This window comes from Stigmatopora argus, chromosome 3 (genome assembly GCF_051989625.1).
Source record: "Stigmatopora argus isolate UIUO_Sarg chromosome 3, RoL_Sarg_1.0, whole genome shotgun sequence".
Classification (NCBI taxonomy): domain Eukaryota; kingdom Metazoa; phylum Chordata; class Actinopteri; order Syngnathiformes; family Syngnathidae; genus Stigmatopora; species Stigmatopora argus.
This window is the reverse complement of record NC_135389.1, coordinates 15,036,802-15,059,811: the sequence shown is the minus strand read 5'-3', so window position 1 is coordinate 15,059,811 and position 23,010 is coordinate 15,036,802. Positions and strand designations below refer to the sequence as shown.

Genomic DNA, 23,010 nt, shown 5'->3' with positions numbered 1-23,010 from the left:
AGCGAGGGTGGGGGGACGAGGGAAGGGTTTCAATTGGCTGTGATTTCAGGCAGCAATGTGACATAATTACACTCATACCTGTAGTAGAGAATTTTACGTTAAAGGAGAAAAATACAGAGAATGCAAGGGGAGAAATAGAAGACATGGAGAGGAACAAGAAGAGGGTAATAGAGAGCAAAGGGGGGGGGTCACTGGCAAATTAGAAACATGGCCATATTTCTGACCTCTGACCCTTTCCATCATATCACCTACCCCGCCAAAGGGATTCACCTCATTGGTTGCCATTGATGGCAATAGACGTTGAATACATTTAGATTGGGAGTGTCAGGTATATTTCAAATTGATTGGACGTCGTTGCATGCGCAACAGAATATACATAACCTCAACCTTCTGTAGGTTTCATTTAATGGCGATGGTAAAAATGAAAGAGAGAGAGCGAAGACAGGGATCCAGAGATGAGAAAGATTATGAAGCGAAGGAGAGGGATAAACCACAAGATGATACAGCAGGGAAGTTTTGAGCATCCACGGATTAATTTATTGGCTGACACAGACGGCAATAGACAGCCAAAGGAGTTGGACTGGGGGGGCTGGTAGCAATCATTCACTTCCAGCTCCTCGGATCGGAAGTCTACCACACTCAATGGCATTGAAACATGATCATTCACTGATGATCCAAATCCTGGAGGAAAAAGTGGTGTCAAAGTCACATGAAGGTGCGTCCGCACCCTGGCAGATGGTTCGCCATCGGCAACCACCTCGAACGCGCTGGGAGCAAAACAGACGTGTTAGCAAACCTAAACATGCCAACCCATTTTCAAGAAGTCTAACATATGTCTGTACAGCAGCTAAAACCTAACGACAAGGTAAAAGCTCCTGACCCATTGGATTTCTTTGATGTCCAATCCATTTAGACTGTGAGGTATGGCATATTCTTGACATACTAACAATAAGCAAAAAAAATTCTAGCCCACAAAACAAACTATGGTCTTTAATAATCCGAATCCCTGTCCCACACATTCAAAGGGTGTTTCCTGATGAAAACGTTGCGCTGCGTATGCAACTCCTCTGACATATGCATCGCTGCAAAAAGATAAAAAAATATTAAAAAATAAAAAGCCTATGCGCCTCTGCTGCTGTTTTTATAAGAGGATATATGGCTCCGTGCGCTTTAATAAGCGCCCGCCCGGAATGCTTTTGGAAGCAAGTTCAACTGAAACTTTGCTGTAGTATAGCTAACACATTGGCTGCTATTAATTAACACATCAAATCCATTTTGATTTTACTGGTCCTAAAATGGATTGGATGTCTATCACCGTCCGTCTATGGTAGCCAGTGACTTAACTCACATATTTTACATGGGAAAAAGTCTTCGTTGCTGCTGCCACCTGGTGGAAATTATAATCTTATAGTTCTAATCTAGTCTATTGCCTACCTAGATATAAAGACAAGGTCCAATGAAAAGTGTATTATAGTCTGGGTTTGCTTTGCTGCATATTTAAACACAAGCAGTTCGACTGGATTGTTGGGGTCGGGGCAGTTTTGAGCAAAGAAGAAACCATCAAGGGATCTGTTTTGTTTTGACAGATGGCGTTTATTCTCACTGGACATCATCTGACATTAGAATAGCTACAGAGACTGCCATTTGGAACATGGCTTCTACAATTTCAAAAGGGAGGAGAGGAAATTTTAAATGATGGGAAGCAGGGACCGATCCAAAAGGCTCACAACAAAAATGATCCAAGCATTACTTAACAAATTCAAGTCAGGAATCGTTCATATCAATGGTCCCAAAAGAAAACATTCAGTTGTGTTAACATCGTCCACATCAAAACATTCACGAGATCGGAAGGCCTCGTTTTGAAATAATGATTTTTGAGATGAAGGGAAATAAGTGGAACTAACCCACACGGACAAAACAAAAAAACTGACAACCAAAGTCACCATATTAGGGTAATTGCGCATTTAGTGGGTGGCACAGACAGTGTTAACTCTTTGACTGCCATTGATGAGGATAAAAGCCCAATCCATTTGATCTGTCTAAATGGATTGGACGTCTATTACTGTCAATAGTAGCCAATGAGTTATTGATACATGAATTAGGTGTAAACCGCATCCATATATTTGTCAAGAGCGGGTCAATGTAAATATGCAGATAGTGAGCAGAGCATGGATCATATGTATAGTGAGCATTTCCGTATAAGCATGGTGATTTAACGCCATGTCAACATGTAGTGAGAGTGGAAAGTGTAACATACCTATAAGTTAGGACACAGCATGTCGACACACATGTAGTGAAAGTGGACTGTAACATTTGTGGCATATACGCGAGTACAACTGCAGACCATCTCCACATAGATGAAATGTACTCAGCCTGGATCACGACTAGAAAGTAAGAAGGTCAAAGTGTATGTATAGAGCTGACCACGGCCAGTGTGTCTTTATAGTATACTGAGTGTTAGTGGGTTTGGGCCTCAAAATAAGATAAAACAACTCACTAATATGATGTGCTAGGAATAATGTGGAGTGGTCTTACATTACAACATGAGGCGTGTGTGCGTCACAAAATAGTCGGGTCTACATTATATAAATTAGACAGATCCAGCATCATAGGTCATATTTGGACACTCGTTTACCAAAACATTGTAGATATAGGTACTCACCAAGAGGTGGTGATGAAAGAAGCCTTAAATGGACTTGTAGCCTTTAGGGTCACATAAGAGACACACGTTGAATTGCGGACATCCAGTAACCGGAAGCGCAGAACTGAGTTGTTTAGACCGGCTAGCAACCCATTGCCTTCCAGCCAAGATTTCAAAGCATGAGTGGTGGCCATATCGGATCACAACAGCGCTAAAGACAATAGCCAATCGCTAATGTTTGGGAAATACAATTATAGCAACTTTGATTAAGAGTTGTCACTTAGAGGCCATTCGTGTCAGACAGAAGCATCGGAAAAATCAAAGTGCACAATATAACAGTGTCCATCTGGAGACGTTGGAAGTGTTATCAGTTACTCGCCACCTCCTCTGCTGCATTGTCAACAGTGTCGAAATTGCTGTCCAGTCCGCCGCTGCGAGCACGCCAGATCTTCACCGTCCGGTCGCTGTGAGAATACAAAAACCCAAAAACAAAAATTGAGGCCTTTTGAGAAATATCAACAGTGCAGGGCTTCTTTGTTTATAAATTGAAAGGCCAAACACTGATTCCTCTAACAATGGCCACCATTATAAATATGCAAACTCACTCAGAGGCAGTAAACAAGTGGCTGGAGTTGGTGGCAATGCCATTAATGGGGCTGTCGTGACCCTTGAGCTCGCCCAGTCCGGCCAGAGTGTCCGTGTTCCAAAGCTTAAGTACTCCACCACGGCAGCCGCTCAAAAGAGCCGGAGAACCTGGGACCACACCCAGGGCGCACACCCAGTCACGGTGTGCGTTCGGGACTTGCTGAAAGAAGGGAGAAATAGAACTTTACTAGTAAAGGAGGAAGATGCAAGCGGATATTGAAGCAAAATAACTTCAAACCGACAAGCTAAATCAAACCACTAATTCTGCGGGGGAACAATATTGAGATATTGTCTCAACAAGATGAGAGTCAGACTGGGAGAATACTACATACCTGTCAACCTCTGCCGATAACTGCCCTTATAAATGATTATGATTCCCCTTACAAACCCCCAAAAAACCTTACAAACACCGTACGACTCGTACGGTGTTTGTAAGGTTTTTTGGGGGGTACGACTCGTACGGTGTTTGTAAGGTTTTTTGGGGGGTTTGTAAGGGGAATCATAATCATTTATAAGGGCAGTTATCGGCAGAAGTTGACAGGTATGATACTACTATAGGTAGTTGAAAAGTTTGAGTTGCACGAGGAGCACCTGCAGCAAATCCTTACGGTCCAGGTCCCACTTCTTGATGCCATTGTCACGTGAGCCGCTGAAGAAAAAGTCACCCTGAACTACCAGAGACTCAATGCCGTCATAGTGGGGGGGCTCAAACTTGTGCGTCGGACTGATGCTTCCCAGGGAGCCTTCGGTCACTTCAAAGAGCTACACAGACAAACGCAAAGTTCGTACAAGGTTAATGCATCCAGAAACAATAGAAGATAGTTTCCTGAGACCTAAAACAGAAGTGAACAACATTGAGGAGCACACAAATGAAAGAAGCGGAATGACACACCTTTACATAGTGGTCTTTGGAGCCGGTGATAACCAGATCTTGGTTGTTCTCTGACTGGTCCACAGTCAAACACATAACAGGACCCTGATGACCAGTTAGTTTACCAGTAGATGCAAATCTAAAAAAAACAGTGACCATGATCAAAGGATTGTCTATTATTTAATAATTTAGGATCGAGAAAACAGAAAAGGGATTCCCACCTTCGTAGATCCCACACCCTGACAGAGTTTCCCGTCGCAGCGTAAAGGACCGTCCCAATGGGATTCAGTGCGATTTGATTGATCAGGTTCTCGCCTACTGGGACGGTGACCGTCCTGCTAGTGTTGGATGAACAGACGTCACCGACGTTAACTTGTCCAGAGGAGCTACAGGCAAATGGGGGCATCGAGAAATACGATTAGAGAAACGGATTCACAAACATTTTTTTGCTCCCCTATATCTTCCCATTCATTCACCAAAGTGTCCGGATGCACTTGGCTGAGTCGCGGATGTCCCACACTTTAATGTAAGAGGTGGAGACAGTGAAGACTAGGCTGGAGCTGTAGCGCACGGACACTACATTGTTGGGGTGTCCGGCTAGCGACATGATCTCCTGGCCCGTCACCAGGTTCCAAACCTTGCAACTCCGGTCTGGAAAAAAAAAAACAGGAATATACTCAGAGTGCAGCATTGTGGTTATTAAAACAATGCTCCTTCATCCAACAACACTCACGAAGCTTCTATGCTAGCGCCTACATATGAATAGTTGTTTTCATTGTGTGTGTGAGAAGCAAATACTTGGGCGAAGAGCTGATGACTTACCTTTTTATGAATTCCCTCTAAAATGGAAGTACATGAGCTCGATTTATAGCTTTCATTTACCTTTGGAACCAGTGAAGAGCAGGTCATCGGTGCAGTCAACACAGAGGACAGCCTTGCTGTGTCCCTCGGCCACGTGAACGCACTGCAGCAGGGATGCTGAGCGGCTCTTGGTGGACGCCACGGGGTTGATGATGCCCCTGCAGAATCAAAAAACATACATGAAAATTTGCATGTTGGCCAAAATGGCAGGATCACCCCTTTCAGTAGGAGCTGTGACACACTCACACAAAAGCGCAGAGTTGTGACGCTCCGTGGGAAGTTCCGAAAAATAACGGTGGACACCAAAAGAATGAAACATTGACAAAATGACAGATGGGAGAGATAGCATTGCATGCGCCTAAAACATTTTGTAAACAATCATGCACAAAGCAAAAATGAATAGAGGTCACAAGGACGCATAGTTAGTTAATCCTTGAAATAATTCTATGTTATTGCAACATAATCTTTGACTGCTGTGAAAAGCACATAATGGACTTAATGTCATTAAAGCTGTCGAGTAGAGACAGTAGAGTATGTGAACCCCTATATATTATACCGCACATGTAGAAACCTTAGTTTTATCAATAACTTTGTTTTAAACCCTGATAATCTGTCACACTACTCACTTTCTGCTGTTTGCTGCCGACTGTTTCATGCTTGTTGTTTCACAACATCAAAAATATTTGATAATGGAGATAGTTATTTTAGACATTGACCAAATTACTGATTGCACTTGTGCGAGTAGCTGAAAAAGTTATTCTAATTTCAAGGGTAAAATATGACTATTTGGGAGCCGCTTGGAGCGTCAATTTCATTTGTTCTGTGTGACGAAGCTAATACATCAACGTATTCATAATTTAAATGATTTTTCCTATTGAAATGCCTGGCGCGATTTCAGCTTTCTCAAAGTGAAAAACTGCACTCTATTAATATGGTACTTACTAAAAACAAAGCAATTCTGCATTTTCTGCGGATGGAGCCCGGTCCTGAATTTTGCTAATCACAGTAAATAAGTAGTGAGGGCAAAGGTTGGCCCAGAGTGATTGGAAGCAAAGGGAATCAGTACAGAAGTAAACACGGTCAATCCAGTTGATCAATTTAGTGCCATGCTTCCCCAAAGCAGGAGTAGATTAGTCATTAAATTTACTGTAGCCCTTTGGGTGTTGACATTCTTACTGTTTAATCTCCTTGAGCTTTGCCCTGTCGCCTGCCGCTTGGGCCTTGTCATACGTCTTCCTGCGAGTGAGCGGCGACGGTGCCGGCGAAGCTCGCTTTTCTGCAGCTGACAGCGTTCTGTAGCCTGAACTGATTGTTGGGTTCCACAATTTAAGAGTAAAAATGCATTGCAAAATAACCAAAAAAAATGGAGTGGGAGTGATGATGAGGTGCATGCGGGTCAACACTAGGAAATTTTCACTCACACCCTGGAAATTTTGGAAGAGAAACCAGGCGAAAGGGCCATAAGATCACTGCCACCATCTGTCGTCTCGGCGAGCGGCAACACGGGGCCAGCGAAATCGGCCGTATCGGGGGCGGCCTCGCTGTTGGCGTACAGCAACTCCATCTGAGTGGTTGTCCGCCGACGAGCCTGAAAAAGGAAGTAAACTCGCATACATACAGAACCTGATCCAGTCAGATGTGAAGGATCTCACCATCTACTATGCTCTATAGAAATCATTATAAGAGTCATGGTAAAATTCAAGATTAAGAAATACCTTATTCCTGGACTTGGTCTCGCCACAGAGCTTAGTGAGATCCGATACAGCGCTGATTGAACAACAAAGAGATTTTGATTGATATGCTGAATATCGGATCTAGTGACAGTACTAGTCAAAGATTAAAGAATGAGCAAGTGAAGCCACACCAAACTTACTTTCCGTCCACAGAAGGACTAGCAGATGATTCGTCACTGCTGCTGTCGTTGCCGTTTTCTGTAAAAAAAAATGAAACTGTTGTTAGAAATGTTTCCCGCAAAAAGTCAAAATGGACACTTAGAGTGGAACCTCAAAAGTGGAATACAAATAGAAGTTATGTACCGTGAATTTACTGTTGCAAGATTTACAAGTTACCTTGTTAAAATCTCTAACCGCAGTACATGGAATGTTTATTATTTTAATAATTCAACACCTTGATGATAGCAAAGTGTATTGGGTAAAGCTGCATAGCTGCTCAAAAAAAGTAATAAAAATAATGATAAAATATCCACACATTCACCAAATGGGAACTGAACCCATGCTAGCAGCAACGAATGATGTACAACCTTGTCTTCAGTGATCACAAAAATGATTTCCCCCCTAAAAAAATGATTTCAAATATTGAGAAAATGTATTCTCAATGTATGATTTATTTTACAATACGAAATCTCCCTCCAAATTTTGTACTAAAAAATATCTCCCAAAATACAAAACTAAACCTGCAGCTTTCCCCCCCTAAAACAGTGTTTTTTTTCTGTGGACCAAAAAGTGGAGTAGTGATACAGATTTAAATACTGCTTTTGTTTTGCACAACTGCCTTTCACTAGAATTGATTTACATTCATTTTATCATCAAACTAAATGCTTGGACTTTGGAGGTTCTGCTGTAAGTTGTAGCTGAAGAAAATATATTTCACAGTAAAGGAGGGAGACAAATGATGGCGGGTAATGTTGGCACAGCGCCATGCTGGTTCAATGGGAACGTCTTCTTCACAGAGCCCAGTGTCAAAAAAAGAGAAAGAGATGTGGTTAAAGGAATCGTTAGTTCAGGGCTCCTGCGGTTTGACCCATAGTACATTGGATCCATTAATGCTTCTTGTGTGTGAGCAAGTGTGTTGGGCAGTTAGCAGGGAGCTAAAGCATGAAGGCCACAGCAGGTGATGAGCTCAGGAGAAGGGGAGGAAACTGGCTGCACCTCATGCACCTGTTTAAGTTAGTTCCATACAATGCATGCTTTCACATAAGAGACTCCAATGATGTTGTTCCACTTACCAGCTGGCACGTTACCTAGCTCTGTAAGAACACCATAAACACAAAAGGAAACCGTATGGAAACAGAGAATTCACCCAAAAATGAGCAATTCCACCACATTGTCAGACTAAAGAAAAGTAAACCGCGGCTACAGTTGTTGTGCAGACAAGACTTCAGGTGCTTGAAGAAAATATAGTATATTGAGAGACAGGCTACAAACGATCAAAGGTTGATGTCCTATTACTTTATGTCGAAAAAGGTTATCTTGAAACCAATCTGTATTCAGAATATGGCAATGGGCAACAGTCCAAGTCATGCAACAAATAGAAAATAAGGTTTTTCATGAATGGGTAATGCTTAAAGTAAAGATATCGGTGTCTACCTTGCAAGGCGTTACCGAGCAGCGCGTCCAACTCTGGGTTGAACTCTGCCTTCTCCTTCAGCATGTGGAAAAGCAACTGGTTCTGGGTGGCACTGGTGATCTCTGTCTGCTTTAGGCGGCCCTCCATCACCTTCACCTGGGACTCCTTCTGGGATGCCTGCAGACCCTGGACTCAAACACACATACAGGTTACAGCAATTCCAAAGACGGTTAAATGAAACAGAGATAGCTGGCAGGCCGCCTGACAAGCTAGAGGGTTGTTGCTTATTGATGGAAGGTTGCTATTTAGTCAAGTGATCATTGCCCCTCTGGATTATGTCTAGGTGTCTAACTAGTATTTAGCCAAAATGCCAAGTTGTAACTTAATTGCAACAAAAGGCAAATAGCGGAAGCTATGTGGCTAACTTTGGTAAGTCAACGCTTTAGGTTTAATAGAAAAGATTAAATACATGATGACGTACCTTGTTTATAGCCATGGACATGAAATGATCCAGCAGGAAACGAGCCTCCACCAATGTGCAGGAACCAATCACGGTAGAGACGTCCACAGTGTCGCCTTCCTCCTGGACACCGACAAAGGTGAGTGAGCGAGCAAACACAACAGCTATTCGATTTCCTCACCTTGGCCTCTTCCATTTGCATAATGTTGGCCTGACAGTCAGCAATGCTGTCATTGATGTAATCAATGTTGGCAGACAATGCATCCACTTCCTCATTCAGCGGGACCACTGCCTTCTCAGCATCGGACCCTTCCCTGGCCAGTCGCGCTCTCTTTTTCACCACCTTCTCCTTCCGCTTGGTCAGCTCCTCACGTTGCTATGAAAATGAGACACTTGACTAAGTAGACAGTTTTTAGGAAGGTAGCCTATTCAACACGCACTGGTCAATATCACATTGATTCATTAATATGTGCTGTCCCTTATCAAATAAATCCATTTTTTTCTCCAAACCGACCTTAAGGAGGCGGTTCATGTCGTTCTCCATATTGGAGATAGTCATCCTCTGCATGATGATATCAGAGACATGCCGCTCCAGAGACTGCCACTTGTTGCGGGCCATTCGAGTGGAGTAAAGACCGCCAGCACGCCTGGGGGAAGATCTGCAAACAAAAGGATATATTTGATTGTAGCACTCCCACATAATATGCTTAAACCTATTAAAAGACACTTAAATCATAAGTCTGAAGGCTGAGTTCGTGCCCGTGAGCTAAAAACTGCTACTTGAAATGGCCTCATATGTTTATCGGGCACTCATGGATTGGTCGTTTGATGCCATCACAGGCGCTTAAACGTGAGCATACACAGACAGGCATCCAAATAAAAAAAAACTGGACATCTATTATTGTTAATGGTAGGATTGAGTTGATACTATAAATAAAACTGTGTTATTGGGACCCATAAGGTTTTATTCATTTTAACTTGATTAATTCTATAAACATTTGATCATGATTTTAAGAATAACTGAAACTTCTGACCCATATATGTGGACATCCCATCTTGAAGCATGTAGGCAACAATTATATACCAAATGGAATACCCAAGATGTGATGTCCCCCTATGTGGACGACAGGTTTATATGGGGATTTTATCGTTGTTGTTTTTTAATAACCAAAATCAATCACTTGTCCCATATAGGGCTAATAATTATACTATTTTCAAAAGATTTGTATCATCTGAATCTGTCAACGGGTTCATGAATTCACACCTGGAGCTGTTGAAAGCGAGGTGTCCAGAGTACATGCGTCCAGAAAATGGACGATGGGATGAGTCCTGGTTGATTTCTGGAAGGTTGATCTTACGAATGACCTTCCCAGAGGTGGGCCTGGCTTGCCTTCGCAGAGCAGTCACCTGACCACATCCATGGAGGACTCTTAAACAGAATATGTCTAAAAAAAGAAGCGCGCTATCTCGAGGCTAAAACCCACCTCCTCGGTCTTCCGCCTCAGGACAAGTTCCTGCTGCCGCTTCTGGGCCTCCAGCAACTTCAATTGGTGCTGAGAAAGGAGAGGAAAAATTAGCATGCATCCATGAACAGTTTACAATGAGATCAACCTCGGGGTAAGCACCTCCTGTTTCCGCTGGTCCTTCTTCAAAGAGGCGATCTCCCTGTTTCGGCGGGACTCGTTGAGGCGGTTCTTCTCCTGCTGCTCTTTCATTTGCTTCATGAGGCGCACCTAACACAACAACATTAAAGTTTAGTTTATAATCCTGGGGAAATTTCACCACAGAAGGAAGGAAAGACGTGAGTGACGATGACCATATAACAGCATTCAGAACTTATAACTTAGAAATACTAAGGCTACTTTCTCTAGCATGGTTATTACTTAATTTAGGAATGTTACCTTGGTCCTCTTCATTTCGGCAACATCCATCTGGAGCTTGCGTAGCTGCTTCTCGTACTGCGATTGGTTCTTAAGCAGGCGGGCGTGTTCCTTCTGGGCTGACTGCAGTTTCTGGAGCTCCTTGTTCATCACGCTCAGCTTCCTCTCGTATTCCGTCTTGATTTTTCGGGCCTTGTCATCCGAGCCACTCTCCACCGAGTCTGCAAAACGCTCGTAATTAAGAGTTCGAAATAACAGAGCAAATAGCTTGTCATGTCTACCTAAATCATTTCTTAAGTTTTTTATGTAATAGCAATAAATCTTTAAAAAAAAAATCATGTTAGCATTTTTAAGTGCATTTATTTTTTGTTAACTTCACATAAAAAATTAAATCAGCACTTGTGATTCTTCTCAAACAAGCACATGTATTTCTATTTTGAGAATAGAGGAGTACTTTTCCACCTGTTCTGATCAAATAGAAGCTTACTCATGTTCTGGAGGACGCGATCCCGCTCCAACTGCGTGTCCTTGATCTTGCACTGCAGCATCATCAGCTTTTGCTCATACTGCTGCTTGAGCGTGTGCAGGCGACGCTGGCTGTTCTCCAGCTCGTCAATCAGCTTCTGTTTTATGGCAATCTCGCACGTGATGTTGGCCAGGTCTGCCTGGAAGTTTTCTGCAAATGACCAATTGAATTGAGGCATGTGTAGCTCCGATCCAACCGTGAGGAGGATAACATGGAAAGTTTGCAAATGTCAATGTACAGCTACCAAGAGGTGACAACACCCCTCTCACCTTTCTCATCAGACTCAGAGTCGGAGTCATCTGAGCTGTCCTCAACCTCCATGTCCTCATCGTCCTCCTCTTCTTCATCATCCTCTCCTTCATCGTGCTCACTTCCATCCTGTGGCTCCTTTTGGTTGTCAGAATGAAAAAATGAATTGCAGCAAGTATGTAAGATTTTGTGTTTAATTTCCTGAAGGTATAAACCAATTCATTCAGAAAGCTATTAAATGAAAATAGCTGTCAAATAATTTTTGAAGTATAATTCACCATCACCTATGGTACAAAAAATGCGTGTGTTTGCTTGCGTCTCACCATGTCGGCTTCGTCGCTGACTCGCTCGCCATTGTTTTCCCTGTCGCTGCTCTTTTCCTGCTCGTTGTCGGGAAAGTCCTCTTTGCTGACGCTGAAGAGGTAACCATATGCATGTTAGGCTTTTGCGAGATATTTCCACCACCTTGTTATTAATACTCCTTATTAGAGCTCAAAGAAAAGTCCTTATGTGTGGAAAATGAATGCCATTTTAGTACATAAGCAGGCTTTACTTTCCACAATGTATGACAGCAATGTTTCTGTTCTTAACATCAGATACCCTACACAGTAAATATATATGTACCTGCTGGCCTCAACATGATGTACACCCACAACTGCCTCTACAGTGATAACAATGCTAAGCAGAAATCTGAGACGCATAACGGAAAAGGAAGCTTAATGGTGTTAAAATTGTTCAAGAAAATAAGTGGTTTATAATGTAATGGTGAGTGAAGTACGATAACAACTATGTCAGATGTAGAATAATGAATAAATGTTGCAAAGTACAAGGAAACTTTCAGGCAAAAAAAGCAACCACTGTATTTTAACTCTGAAGAACCTAATGTTTTGGATGGTGAGCAGTGTATGGTCTCGCTAGATTGTTGGTGAAAACACAGCATGTCAAACCATAAAAAGAAGAGGGGGGTTGTGCATTGCAAATAAATTTTCATAAATTAAATTTGATTAGCAAAGTAATTTCTACAATAATTTCACAGCTTCAGCAACACAAAAAGTTTTTTTGTGAAAGAACTCAACAGCTCGTGACAGACAGGGAGAGTTGATGGGCGAACTAAAGGCAAGACTGAGGCTTGTGTTTCATGAAGATGATGAAGATGGGTTTTGACGTGAGAAGAATAAAAGGGGCAGCAGGAGGGTAGAGCCTAACAAACCTGTCGACAACCTCCTCCTCCCTCCTGTCTCGCTCTTCCAAAAGCAGCTGGAGTCTTCATGGGAGTAAGTAAAAGGTTAAATAACAAGGAAAGAGGAAGAGAAAAGGAAAATCAGGAAAGATCACAGGAGAGGAGGAAAGAGAAAAAATGTAAAAGGGGAAAAATAATAGGATAAAGAAATAGAAAAAGAAAGGAAAGAAAGAAAAGGACGGAAGATCTTTTAATTCCTGATTTTTGTTTTTAGCACAGCAACACCATTGCCAAATACTTTTGGTTGATGCAATTCATATATCGATAGCTCTGTGTCCCAATTTACAGATTTTGTTCTTTTGCTTTCTAGAGTTGCAACCAAAACAAACATTAGGACAACGAGAGCAATTGCTTACCTTAGGAATCTAATTTGTTACGTAACAAGTTCCCCTGTTGAAGTTTGACAAATTACAACCTGTAGAACCTGCTCTAAAATGGCTGTTTAAAAACCCAAACACCAGTCTTCCTGTTCAATTTTAGTAAGGAATGCTTCAAGTTTTTTTGCGCCTCATTTCACAATGAACATGCCCATAAAATGTTGTCAAAGAGGTACAAATCTTTTTAAACTGTGTCAAGGATGCTACTGATTGAGTTTTCATATCAAGACAATCAATGCCTTATTACCTTTTCTTTTTCTTTTTCTCTCGCTTTTTGAGTTTCTCTAGGTCTTTCTTGGCTATCTCAATGATGTCAGACGTTTCCTTTTCGGGGGCGGAAGAAGAAGAAAAGGAACCGGGTCCACTATAAAAGGTCTGGCGGTTGGAGACGCGAGAGAGGTTCTTGCGCAGACTCTCGTTGACCGCCTCACTCTCAAGAAGCTTGGCTCTGAGGACCAAATGCGGGGAAACAAACCTTTGAGCCCGAGTGCAAAATTAATATAACAAATTACAGAACTCTCAATAATGTAAATCGGCAAAGAATCTGACCAATTCCAACAATTAAAATATTAACTATCCGCTGTACTGCTTTGTTCAAAGGTAAAGGCGAACAGATAGCATTAGGCCATTTCTGAGTTTACCTGAGATCTTCAATTTCTTTGATGTAACTCTGTATCATGTTGCCAATTTCTTCATTGCCTCCTTCACCTGAACAAGGACATTCATTTTAATAAAAATCAGTGAATAGAAATGTAACAATACAGTAGAAAGTTTGGAGCACTCTGCTACTCGGCAACAAGTTAGCTATTAAATAGATGGCTTAAAAAAGAACAGATGCATACAGATCGTAGCAGAAAGCACTGTGTACAGTCAAATGATCTATAAGCCATTTAGCTTTGAGAGTTATTATGTAAAATGAATGCGAAGTGATATTCAAATGGTTTAGAATTAGTTTGCCTTTCAAACTATAACATTTAAGAATATAGTATAATAGTACCCGCTCTTGCAAGGGCCTGGTTGGCCTGGTCGCTAAGCAGCTGCGTGAGTCGTGCCCGCTGGACGTCAATCGTCTCCTGCATGGCCTTCACCCGTACGCGGAGGTTGCCGTTTTCCGTCTGCAACATGGTGTTCTCATGGAACATGTCGCTGAAACTCTCCACGCCGTCCTCGCCTGCCAAGCGTTTGCCCTGTGCGAGGAAGGATGGCAATCTTTTCAAAGTGATAGATTATGGAAAAATGTCTGGCATCTTAAGTGTGTGCTAAAAAGCTTCCCATTTAACATGAATTAGGATGAATGAGACATAAGGGTGACATGTTGGTGGTGTAAAAAGATTTGAAATGATAGATCATGGATTTTTTTCTTTTGCTAGTTTCTCTAATATGCTTTCTTTAAAATTTGGTATTTCAACAAGGTGTGTAGACTTTTAATATAAACAGTTTGTCTCCTTTCCAACATGCCCTGTTCTCCCCACAACTCACCGTCTTATACTCCATGAGTTCCATCTGCAGCCTTGCAATCTCAGTTCTGAGCGCACTGATCTGCTGGCTGGCTTTGTCTTGGTTGACCACCACCTTGTTCTTAATGTTGCGGGCGCGGTTTGCGTACTTGAGCGTGTTAAGCGTCTCCATGAAGTCGCGGTCGGATGGACTGATGCACGCAATCATTACTGTTTGGCTGAAACACAAGAGGATACTTCTTGAGTACTTTTATTACAAAAGCAAAGGGCAAAAAATGTCTCCACTGACCTGTTTCCTCCCAATGAGTCCTGCAGGAGTCGTGTCAGTTTAGAGTCCCGATAAGGCACGTGCGAGGACCGCTTGCTACGGTCGCCCAAAGCACTAATCACATTTCCTAGGGCCAGCTTTGAATGGCACAAAATGTAAGAAACATTTAGTAAAATTAATCTGACAATTAATACCAGTAATATAGTACCAATTTGTTTGTGTTGAATAATTTTGCCACACATTAGTTTGGTTCAGGTAGGCATACAGAGCACCCACTAGATGACAGTCTTCCACAATTTTCTCTTACCAATCCGCAGTTGATGGAAATGCCCTCCTTGGCTCGGTCTCCAGTGGCACCAGTCCTCTTAAGCCTCTCAGAGCCCGCAAGGTCCACAAAATGGAATTTGGCACTTAGCGTTTCGTATTCATCCATGTCTCCATTACCGTTGGAGACCCGATTGTCACCGTCGTTGCTTTCTTCATGCTGCGAAGACCAAGACTGGGTCATCAAATATAGTCCGAAAATTACAGTTTACATTTAATGTTTTTAATTTAGGACTTGTTTGCATTGTCCAAGAACTTTTACATAGGTGTGTATCTGTTGAAGTCTGACTCACATTGTCGCATGAGGTACAGACACGGACTTGGCACAGGTGGATGGTAAAGATGGCATGTGAACGGGAACTCTGGACGTTCATCTGCGTGCTGGCCGTGGTGCGTGACAGAGCACCTAGCTTCAGGCACTGCATCATCTGGTTTATCATTGGCAAATATTAGTGATGGCATGAGAAAAGCGGAAAATGTTCCATCTTACCTCGGCTTCAGAGGACACGGTACGTGTGGTAACGCCAACTGTGTAGATGCCCCCATTGGCATCCTCGTGAATCTTGATGTGAGATTTCTGCTTCCCGTCCCGCACCGAGTCAAACAAGTCCAGAACTTCCTCGTTGTAAAGCTGCAACAGGGCAAAAAGCGTAATGAAAACATTTCGTTATGTGGTGACTCACCATGGTCAATAGACTACCCTCGGTGATATGCGTGTTTTTTTTTTAATCCAAATCATTTAAAAATGGAAAAACAAAAAAAATGTGGCTGCTTCGATTGCTTTTTTTGTTGAACAGAAAATGTCAATGCTTTGGTTGAGGTAAAGCACAGGTTTTATTAATCCTGTTGCCTAGTTTTATATGCGGTCATATGCATTTTATCGAGTCTCGGGTTGCACCTCGTCTTTTAGGGAATGCGGGTGCTGTCAAAGTGTGACGGAGTTGCACAAGTGTATCCCGATTTTGACCTCCCTTGTTAACTCCTCCATCGCCACCTCCTAAACTGCAAAGACCCTCCCTCGCTCGCTCCCCCGTCGATATTGACAGCTGTCGCCCAGCTGGTTACCTCCAGGAACTGAGCGTTGATCTTAAACTCTGGCATGGGGCTTCCCTGCTCCTGAGCAGCCTGCCGGCGACGCTCGATGCCCCGGAAAAGGTGGTGCACGGCACGGGGTATGATGCCTAGTTCGTCGTCGGAAATATTGACATCGAAGCCCGTCCCCATGGTGTATGTCTTCCCAGAACCCGTCTGTACATGCCAGGACAGGAAAAATAAATAAACACAGAGTTGGAAGACCTGTAATAGTCAAGACAGTGCATGCAATATATGAAAAGATGGCCCAAAATACCAGTGAGACAGGGTGAAAAATTTAACAACCTTCACTCAGTTCACTCACTCTGAATACTATAGTTACTATTTTGCACATGACATTTTATACAAGGTGGGATGTTCTGTTGAAATTTGTCCAATTGCTCTTTACTCAGTTGAAATCAGTAAAAGGGGGGTGGGGGGCAATTTTCATTTCTAAAGTGCAGTGTTTGTTAAGCAGTCTGCAACTGGCCTGTCCGTAGGCAAAGACGGTGGCGTTGTATCCTTCGAAGCAGCCATCGATCAGCTTCTCGGTGCAGGTTTGGTAGATGGCGTCCTGCTGCGAGTCCATATCAAACACGTAATCGTACGTGAAGGATTTGTCCTTGCCCAGAATGACCTGAGGCTCGCCAGGCATCACATACGTGCAGATGTGGCATCCTTCAATTTTCTCCCGCGGCAGTTGAGGACGGATCCTGAGGGAAAATAGATCCCCCAAAAATATCAGATCTACCAATTTTCAATGAAATAGTGTTAGTGTGTGTGTTTTCAATTCATTTTTTAAGTTGTGCAAAACTATTCAACTTCTATAAAGTTTTTTAATCAACTGAGAATCTTTCTTGTTACAGTGTAGCATTTCAACGATCTCACATTGATGCCATCAACCTGGCTGAAAAGCACCTGGCAACATTTAGCATCAGTGTATTTGTGAAGAAAGGCCTCATTGTGCCTCAAAAACAATGCCTGGGGGTCCAGCACAGTGCAACCATTGTGCGTCTGAGTGTGTAACATCGTACCCTGGTGCCGATTGCACTGACACCGTGGGAGCAACAAAGTACTGGGACATGTCCAGGTTGTTTTGTAGTTGCTTGCGATCACACTGCATACATAACAATCTGCTAGAATGAGGGTAGGACACTATTTGTTTCAGGATCATAAACAGTGTAATCCAGGCAAGAATCTGACAATTGTAGTGACGTCTGTTGGCTACTTCATGACCATTTGTGACCCCTGGCAACAGGTAAAATCCCAGAACATTGAAAATTGGGTGTCAATCGGTCTAAATTTAACCTATTTTTAAATTCACTGCCATTGACGATATTAGACGCCCAGCCCCTTTCTATCAGAAGCGCTACCCTTAGCTAATATGGGTAGGAGGCTGGTATATTTATAATGAGTGCATCATTGGTTTCTTAATAGGATCAGCTCTGAAATAAACTTAATCATGCTAGAAGGTAGAGTTCAAATATGATAATGTTGTTTCAGAGACCATTTCTGAAAAAACATGTATTTACTATACTTATCTGCAATTATTGTGTGTCACGACTAAGTGTCAATAGGAAACTGAAGGATCCCAGTAAGGCAACAGTGCATTATACTACCAAGCTTTGAGGGGTTGTGTTCAGGTTCCATAAAAGTGTGACGGAAAAGAAAAAAAACTGCTGCAATCTATTTTGAGTGGTTACAAATTGGGGTAGAGGCAAGTTAAGGTTGCTGACCAAGAGGGCTTGGGGGTTGAAGTTCATCAGAATCTTTAAACAGAGACATGTTGCCTGGTCTTCATCAGCCACTCATGCTGATTGCTGAAGTGCAAATGAGAGAACTTTTGAAGTACACCTTTTAAAGGAACTGTTCAATGGCTGCTTAAAAAAGTAGACCATACTAAGCTATAAAGAAATCAACCAATGTTGCGCCAAATTGAGCTATTTTAGTGCACAACAGGATTCACCCCTTTGCTGAAAAGACATACTCCGGGTTAAGCCCCACACAAACACAATATACTGGCCAGTATGCATGCGTGACACATTGGATGGTGTTGCCATGCCAACTATAAAATGAATTAAAACCTTAATCCCATCCTGAGAGGATATCAAAGTCTGACCTACTAGAAAATGCCAAGAGATTGCAAATGGAATGGGTATAGGGGGTAGGAATTAAAAAAAGGCCTCAACTCTACATCTTGCCATGCTCCAACTTGGGCCCAAACGTGGACACTGTACCGCAAATAGGACAACGGTGTAACTCCAGTGGGGTTCACAAATAGGACACAGATGCCTTATCATCATATTTATATAAATGAGGCCGATGTTCCCAATTCAAACTTGTGTGTATCTGCTGGATCTGTTTTTCCAGTCACGCTTTTTGATATTAGTGTGAAACAATATCACTGCACATGGCTTAGACCAGGGGTGGGCAAATTGGTCTGCTGTGGATGCAGGTTTTTGTTCTAACTGATCCAGCACAGACCATTTAATCAATAAAGTTTCGGCTGAAACAAGAAGCTCCTGACTGCAATCCACTGATTGCACTTCTAAGATACCAGATTTGTGGAAAGGTTTGCTCTTTAGAGGTTGGAACGAAAGCCCGCACCCACTGAGGCCCTTTGAGGAATAGTTTGCCCACACCTGGGCTAGTTTTTTTTTTTTATTTTACATAGAAAATGAAGATTCACACACAGTTTGGAGTACTGTAGAACTATGAGCAACACTGTTGTATTTGCCATTTCATATCAGATTTGTTGGATAAGTCAGCAGCCCCCTTTTCCCCGACTGCCCGCATCAACTTTGACCTGCAGGAAGTGGCCAAAGCTACTATCAGTGCATCACACTGGGACTTTGAGCCACCTTGTTTATTTGGACACCACTATTTCCAAAAAGGGAGGATGGGGGATGGGGGTCAGCAGGGGGTCTGTGTCTGAGTCCTACATATTATTAACATATGACGTGGCAGGTCAAAATCTTGCCTTTATGTTATCAGGGACAAAATAAAGCACATTTGTTGAGAATCCTGGAATTTTGAACATTTTTTCATTTTCATATTTTTATGTTAAAAAATTGATCATTTAGTCCAATGCTCCAATTAATTATTATTAGTATATAAATGGGTTGTAATAATCCATCTTTCCTATATGTGATCAGGTAAATTAGTGTGTAATATTGTAAGATTCAATATAAGTATATTTCATATTTTGGAATTCTCCACTTTTTCACTTCAATTTTAATTGATTTTAAGGAACACCTGACCACAGTTCTAAGATCAATGTTACACTCCACTGATATTGAAACTGACGCAAGGTCCTTGTGATCGTCTTCAGCTTTCACAGAAAAATCTCCAGTGTTTTTGTTTCCCTGGCAAAATTATCTGTCAGTCACATACATATGGTGCGGCCCCAATAAACATGGCGAGATAGCAGCAAGTGTACTTAGGGAATACTTCGGTTCAGTGGCTGCGAACAAAGCACAGGCTTCACGGGAGCTTTGGGCGCCGTCGAGGCTGCCTTGTTGACATCACTGTCCCTTTGTGCCCAAGTCTTCATTTATCTCTGCATAGTCATTTATTTGTTTGTTTGTTTGGCATAAATATCACGATTAGTAAATAGCTAACTCAATAGCGAGATCTCCTAATGATGAACAAATCTTAAATAGTTCACTTTCATTGACAGCAATAGTCATCCGTTCTATTTTAACAAGGAAGGGACAAATTGCTGCTAGCCCTCCCAGTTCAAATGGATTGGACAATTATTACCGTCAATGACAGTGAATGAGTTGAACACGAACAGTGGTGTTATCAGCTGTTGACTTTCATCAATTGACTTCAGGTCTGCTTGACTTCCTCATCGCATGACCTGAGGCTTACAAAATTGGATTCACTTATACATGTAGCTGCATGCTTTCCACTCATTACCCTTAAGCTGGCTGAAGCTTTCAGGTCTCTACAGATCTTTTTAATGTCATTACACTCTCTTTCCCAGCAGCCTGAACAGCAGCAAAACCTGGCAGGGACTTTGTAAATCAAATCATGTGTCATTCATCTAATCATTCATGTCTTTCATTATGCTGTTTCAATGTATTTTGCTTCTAAATGAAGTTACATTGTTTTAGGTTTCAGTTTTACGTACAGCACTTGGTTGCAACTGCAACGGGTTGGTGCAGAAAAGTGGAGAATGTGATCCCTTGTAGTTACTTTTGTCAAGTGACTGATGTGACTGTTGCTAAGACGACTTGCTTTTTCTTCTTTGGGCAACCAAAAACAGGGCAGTGCAGCCGAGTGAAAACTGTGTATATCCTATATTCACTCATTGTACCAAATTCACCCTTCTCACTATAAAAATCTGTCTATCTGTATGCATGCATATGCATATAAGGGAGCAAGTGTGTGACAGAAATCGCATGTGTTGGAGAGTGTGCTCGCGTGCATGTGAGCGTGTCTCTGTGTCACCAAGCAATGGAAAGAGTGTTGCAGTCACCGTGGTAACCCTCTTTTTCTTCAATCCCCGCTTAATCTCAACAGAGGCATCGCTGTTCTTTCAGCCGTAGCCAGCTAGCATTGCTGGTAATGCGGCGCAAGTACTCCGGATTATTTACATAGCGCTGTAATACAGTTACAATGTTCTTAACACATTGGTTGCCGTTGACGTTGAGATATGTCAGATCCATTGGTTGAATGATCACGGACAGTTCAAACAGATTGGACATCTAACTGCGTCAATGGCAGCCAATCATGATCATTCGCTTACAACCTTCCCAGTTCAAGTCAGGGAGAGTACTCACGGATCCGGCATATTGCACAACATGCTTGTAAGCGGATAGTACACAAAACACTTTCTAAACATGATGCAACCTGTGCACTCAAGTACCGTGACAGCTTGACTTGGGACTTTTTTTCTGTGATCAAGTTTGAAACCATTTTAAATTGGAATAATCTGAAATGCCTGTAACTCAAGTTGTAGCCTTAAACCCATTGCTGATATAAATTAACCAAGTGAGACTAGTAACTTAAAAAAAACATAAACCATGTCTTACAATCCATTATATTCAAGATTCTCTGGATGGTTGCCTTTGAATTGACTTGGTATCTTTTGCTCCTAATTGCGGGCTAACTGTGGAGACCAGCACCTTTTCTCTCCTATATTTGGATTTCATGGGTTTAAAAAAAAGTAAGAAAAAGATGATATAACAATGGAGGAGGAGAAGCTGCCCACATATCCTTTGCTAATTGCATCCTTGTTTGGGGAAACAGACCACAAGAGGATGACAGCAACACTGAGGAGTTCTTCCACTGGAAACTGAAAAGGAATAAATTGTTGCAAGACTTCTGTTAGCATCTTCAAAAAACTGTGCTTGGGAGAAACTGAGAAAAACATGCATTACTTAACACATTAGTTGTAACAAACAACAAAGTGGGTCTTCTTTTCCTTTCTTTTTACTCAGTATATGTATCCGAGTTGCCAAGTAGACTTTACTCACAAGGATCAAGATTGTAAACAGAATACAAGCAAACCCCAAACCAAGGTGGAGATGAGGGGCTTTTATACAGTAATTCATTCCTGACATGACTTTTGCCAAATGAACTTGCTTTATTCAAGAGGACAGTGCGGACTGGGAGAATAATAATAATAATAATAAAAAGCCCAATCAATGTAGCCACGTGGAGAGTGGATACCATAAATAGTAAGATGGGTTGGATGAACTGAGATTAACATTATAAAAACAACAATAGAGGGAGAGGAATAAAATACATGGTCATGATGACGCTGTATGACCTTTGACGTCATAGCCATGCACATGTCGCATTGTTTGGCGAGAATATGGCCGCATCTGATTTACCGGCCGTGTAGTGCATTCAATAACACCGAGACGTAAGCAAACAAAGAGTCGGTCACGCAAGTGTGTCTTTCTGCCACATTCTTTCATCCGCGACCGTTATACGAAGCCGCAGGCAGCCAAAACAACACACCTACGCAGATACAAACACCACCGATCTCAAAGAGCACCTGCTCGGCGGCCTCAGCACCACAGCTGGAAATCGGCCTGCACAAGAAGCCGCCGGGCCCGGTTCGAAACCGGTTGGCGACTTCAGCATAATCGCAAAGGTGCTGGTGAACTAGCTTGACAGGTGTCATATACGTACACGGAATTGGACTCACCTCAACGCCACACGGACCGAACTTTCATCCTGGCCCGACGTCATGATTCCTCACGTTATCCTCCTCTCGAATGTAGAAGGGGGGATCAGTTACCTTCAGCCGGACGCTGCCATGTCGAAAAGAACGCCAAAATAAGACGTTTCTTTTTTTTCTACCTGCGCCAAAAGCCGTGGCTGCATCCACGCGCGTGCGCAAGTCGCAGCCAGGACCCACACCAACGCTAGGAGAACCTGCGTGAGCGCGCACGCAAACGACGTGTGAGATGCGAGGCTTGCACTGCAGTCACGCACGCGCCTTGTACAGAAGCGCCGGCGGGCGGGGAGGTAACCGCAATGCGTCACAAAGCCGCGCCCACCTGCATGACGTCATAAACACGCGTGGTTTCCTTGAACTAAAGAATCATTTTATATTTTCATCGTTACTTAAAATTATTGACCTAATCAAGACTAATGTCTTAATTTTTACTTGCACTCCATAGGCTTCTAACCACTTTAGTCACTTTTTGTACTACTTTTGTGATCACTTATTCATGTTGACTACTTATTTATTATTATTTGTTTGTTTTTATTTATTGATCCTTTATTTGTGCACTTCATGAAGTTTTAAATCTCATTATACTTGCATAATGACAATAAAAGCATTCAATTCAAGTCAATAGTACAGCACTTTAA

The 23,010-nt window shown here is 42.3% G+C and overlaps 1 protein-coding gene across 6 annotated transcripts; it reads right to left on the bottom strand.

The window, feature by feature from the left end:
• Nucleotides 1–1,572: 1,572 nt before the first annotated feature.
• LOC144071062 (kinesin-like protein KIF21A) lies at nt 1,573–22,640 on the bottom strand. 6 transcript variants are annotated; one of them, XM_077595800.1, is made up of 35 exons: nt 22,340–22,640; nt 16,667–16,889; nt 16,171–16,353; nt 15,596–15,736; nt 15,399–15,533; nt 15,089–15,265; nt 14,803–14,918; nt 14,536–14,731; nt 14,054–14,243; nt 13,698–13,764; nt 13,304–13,504; nt 12,650–12,703; nt 11,763–11,853; nt 11,460–11,577; nt 11,152–11,340; nt 10,686–10,885; nt 10,410–10,517; nt 10,269–10,337; nt 10,049–10,191; nt 9,299–9,443; nt 8,966–9,160; nt 8,806–8,907; nt 8,345–8,510; nt 7,984–8,004; nt 6,892–6,949; nt 6,734–6,785; nt 6,440–6,606; nt 6,195–6,323; nt 5,040–5,176; nt 4,634–4,808; nt 4,379–4,543; nt 4,179–4,296; nt 3,878–4,048; nt 3,247–3,446; nt 1,573–3,105 (listed from the first exon to the last, which is right to left on the bottom strand). In XM_077595800.1, the coding sequence occupies exons 1-35, from the start codon at nt 22,381–22,383 to the stop codon at nt 3,009–3,011; spliced, it is 4,743 nt and encodes a 1,580-aa protein (XP_077451926.1). In that variant the 5' UTR covers nt 22,384–22,640; the 3' UTR covers nt 1,573–3,008. The 6 variants fall into 6 exon arrangements, with proteins under 6 accessions (XP_077451926.1, XP_077451930.1, XP_077451927.1 ...); XM_077595804.1 differs by lacking the exon at nt 6,195–6,323 and having other exon boundaries at nt 22,340–22,639; XM_077595801.1 differs by lacking the exon at nt 7,984–8,004 and having other exon boundaries at nt 22,340–22,639.
• Between the last annotated feature and the right edge of the window lie 370 nt (nt 22,641–23,010).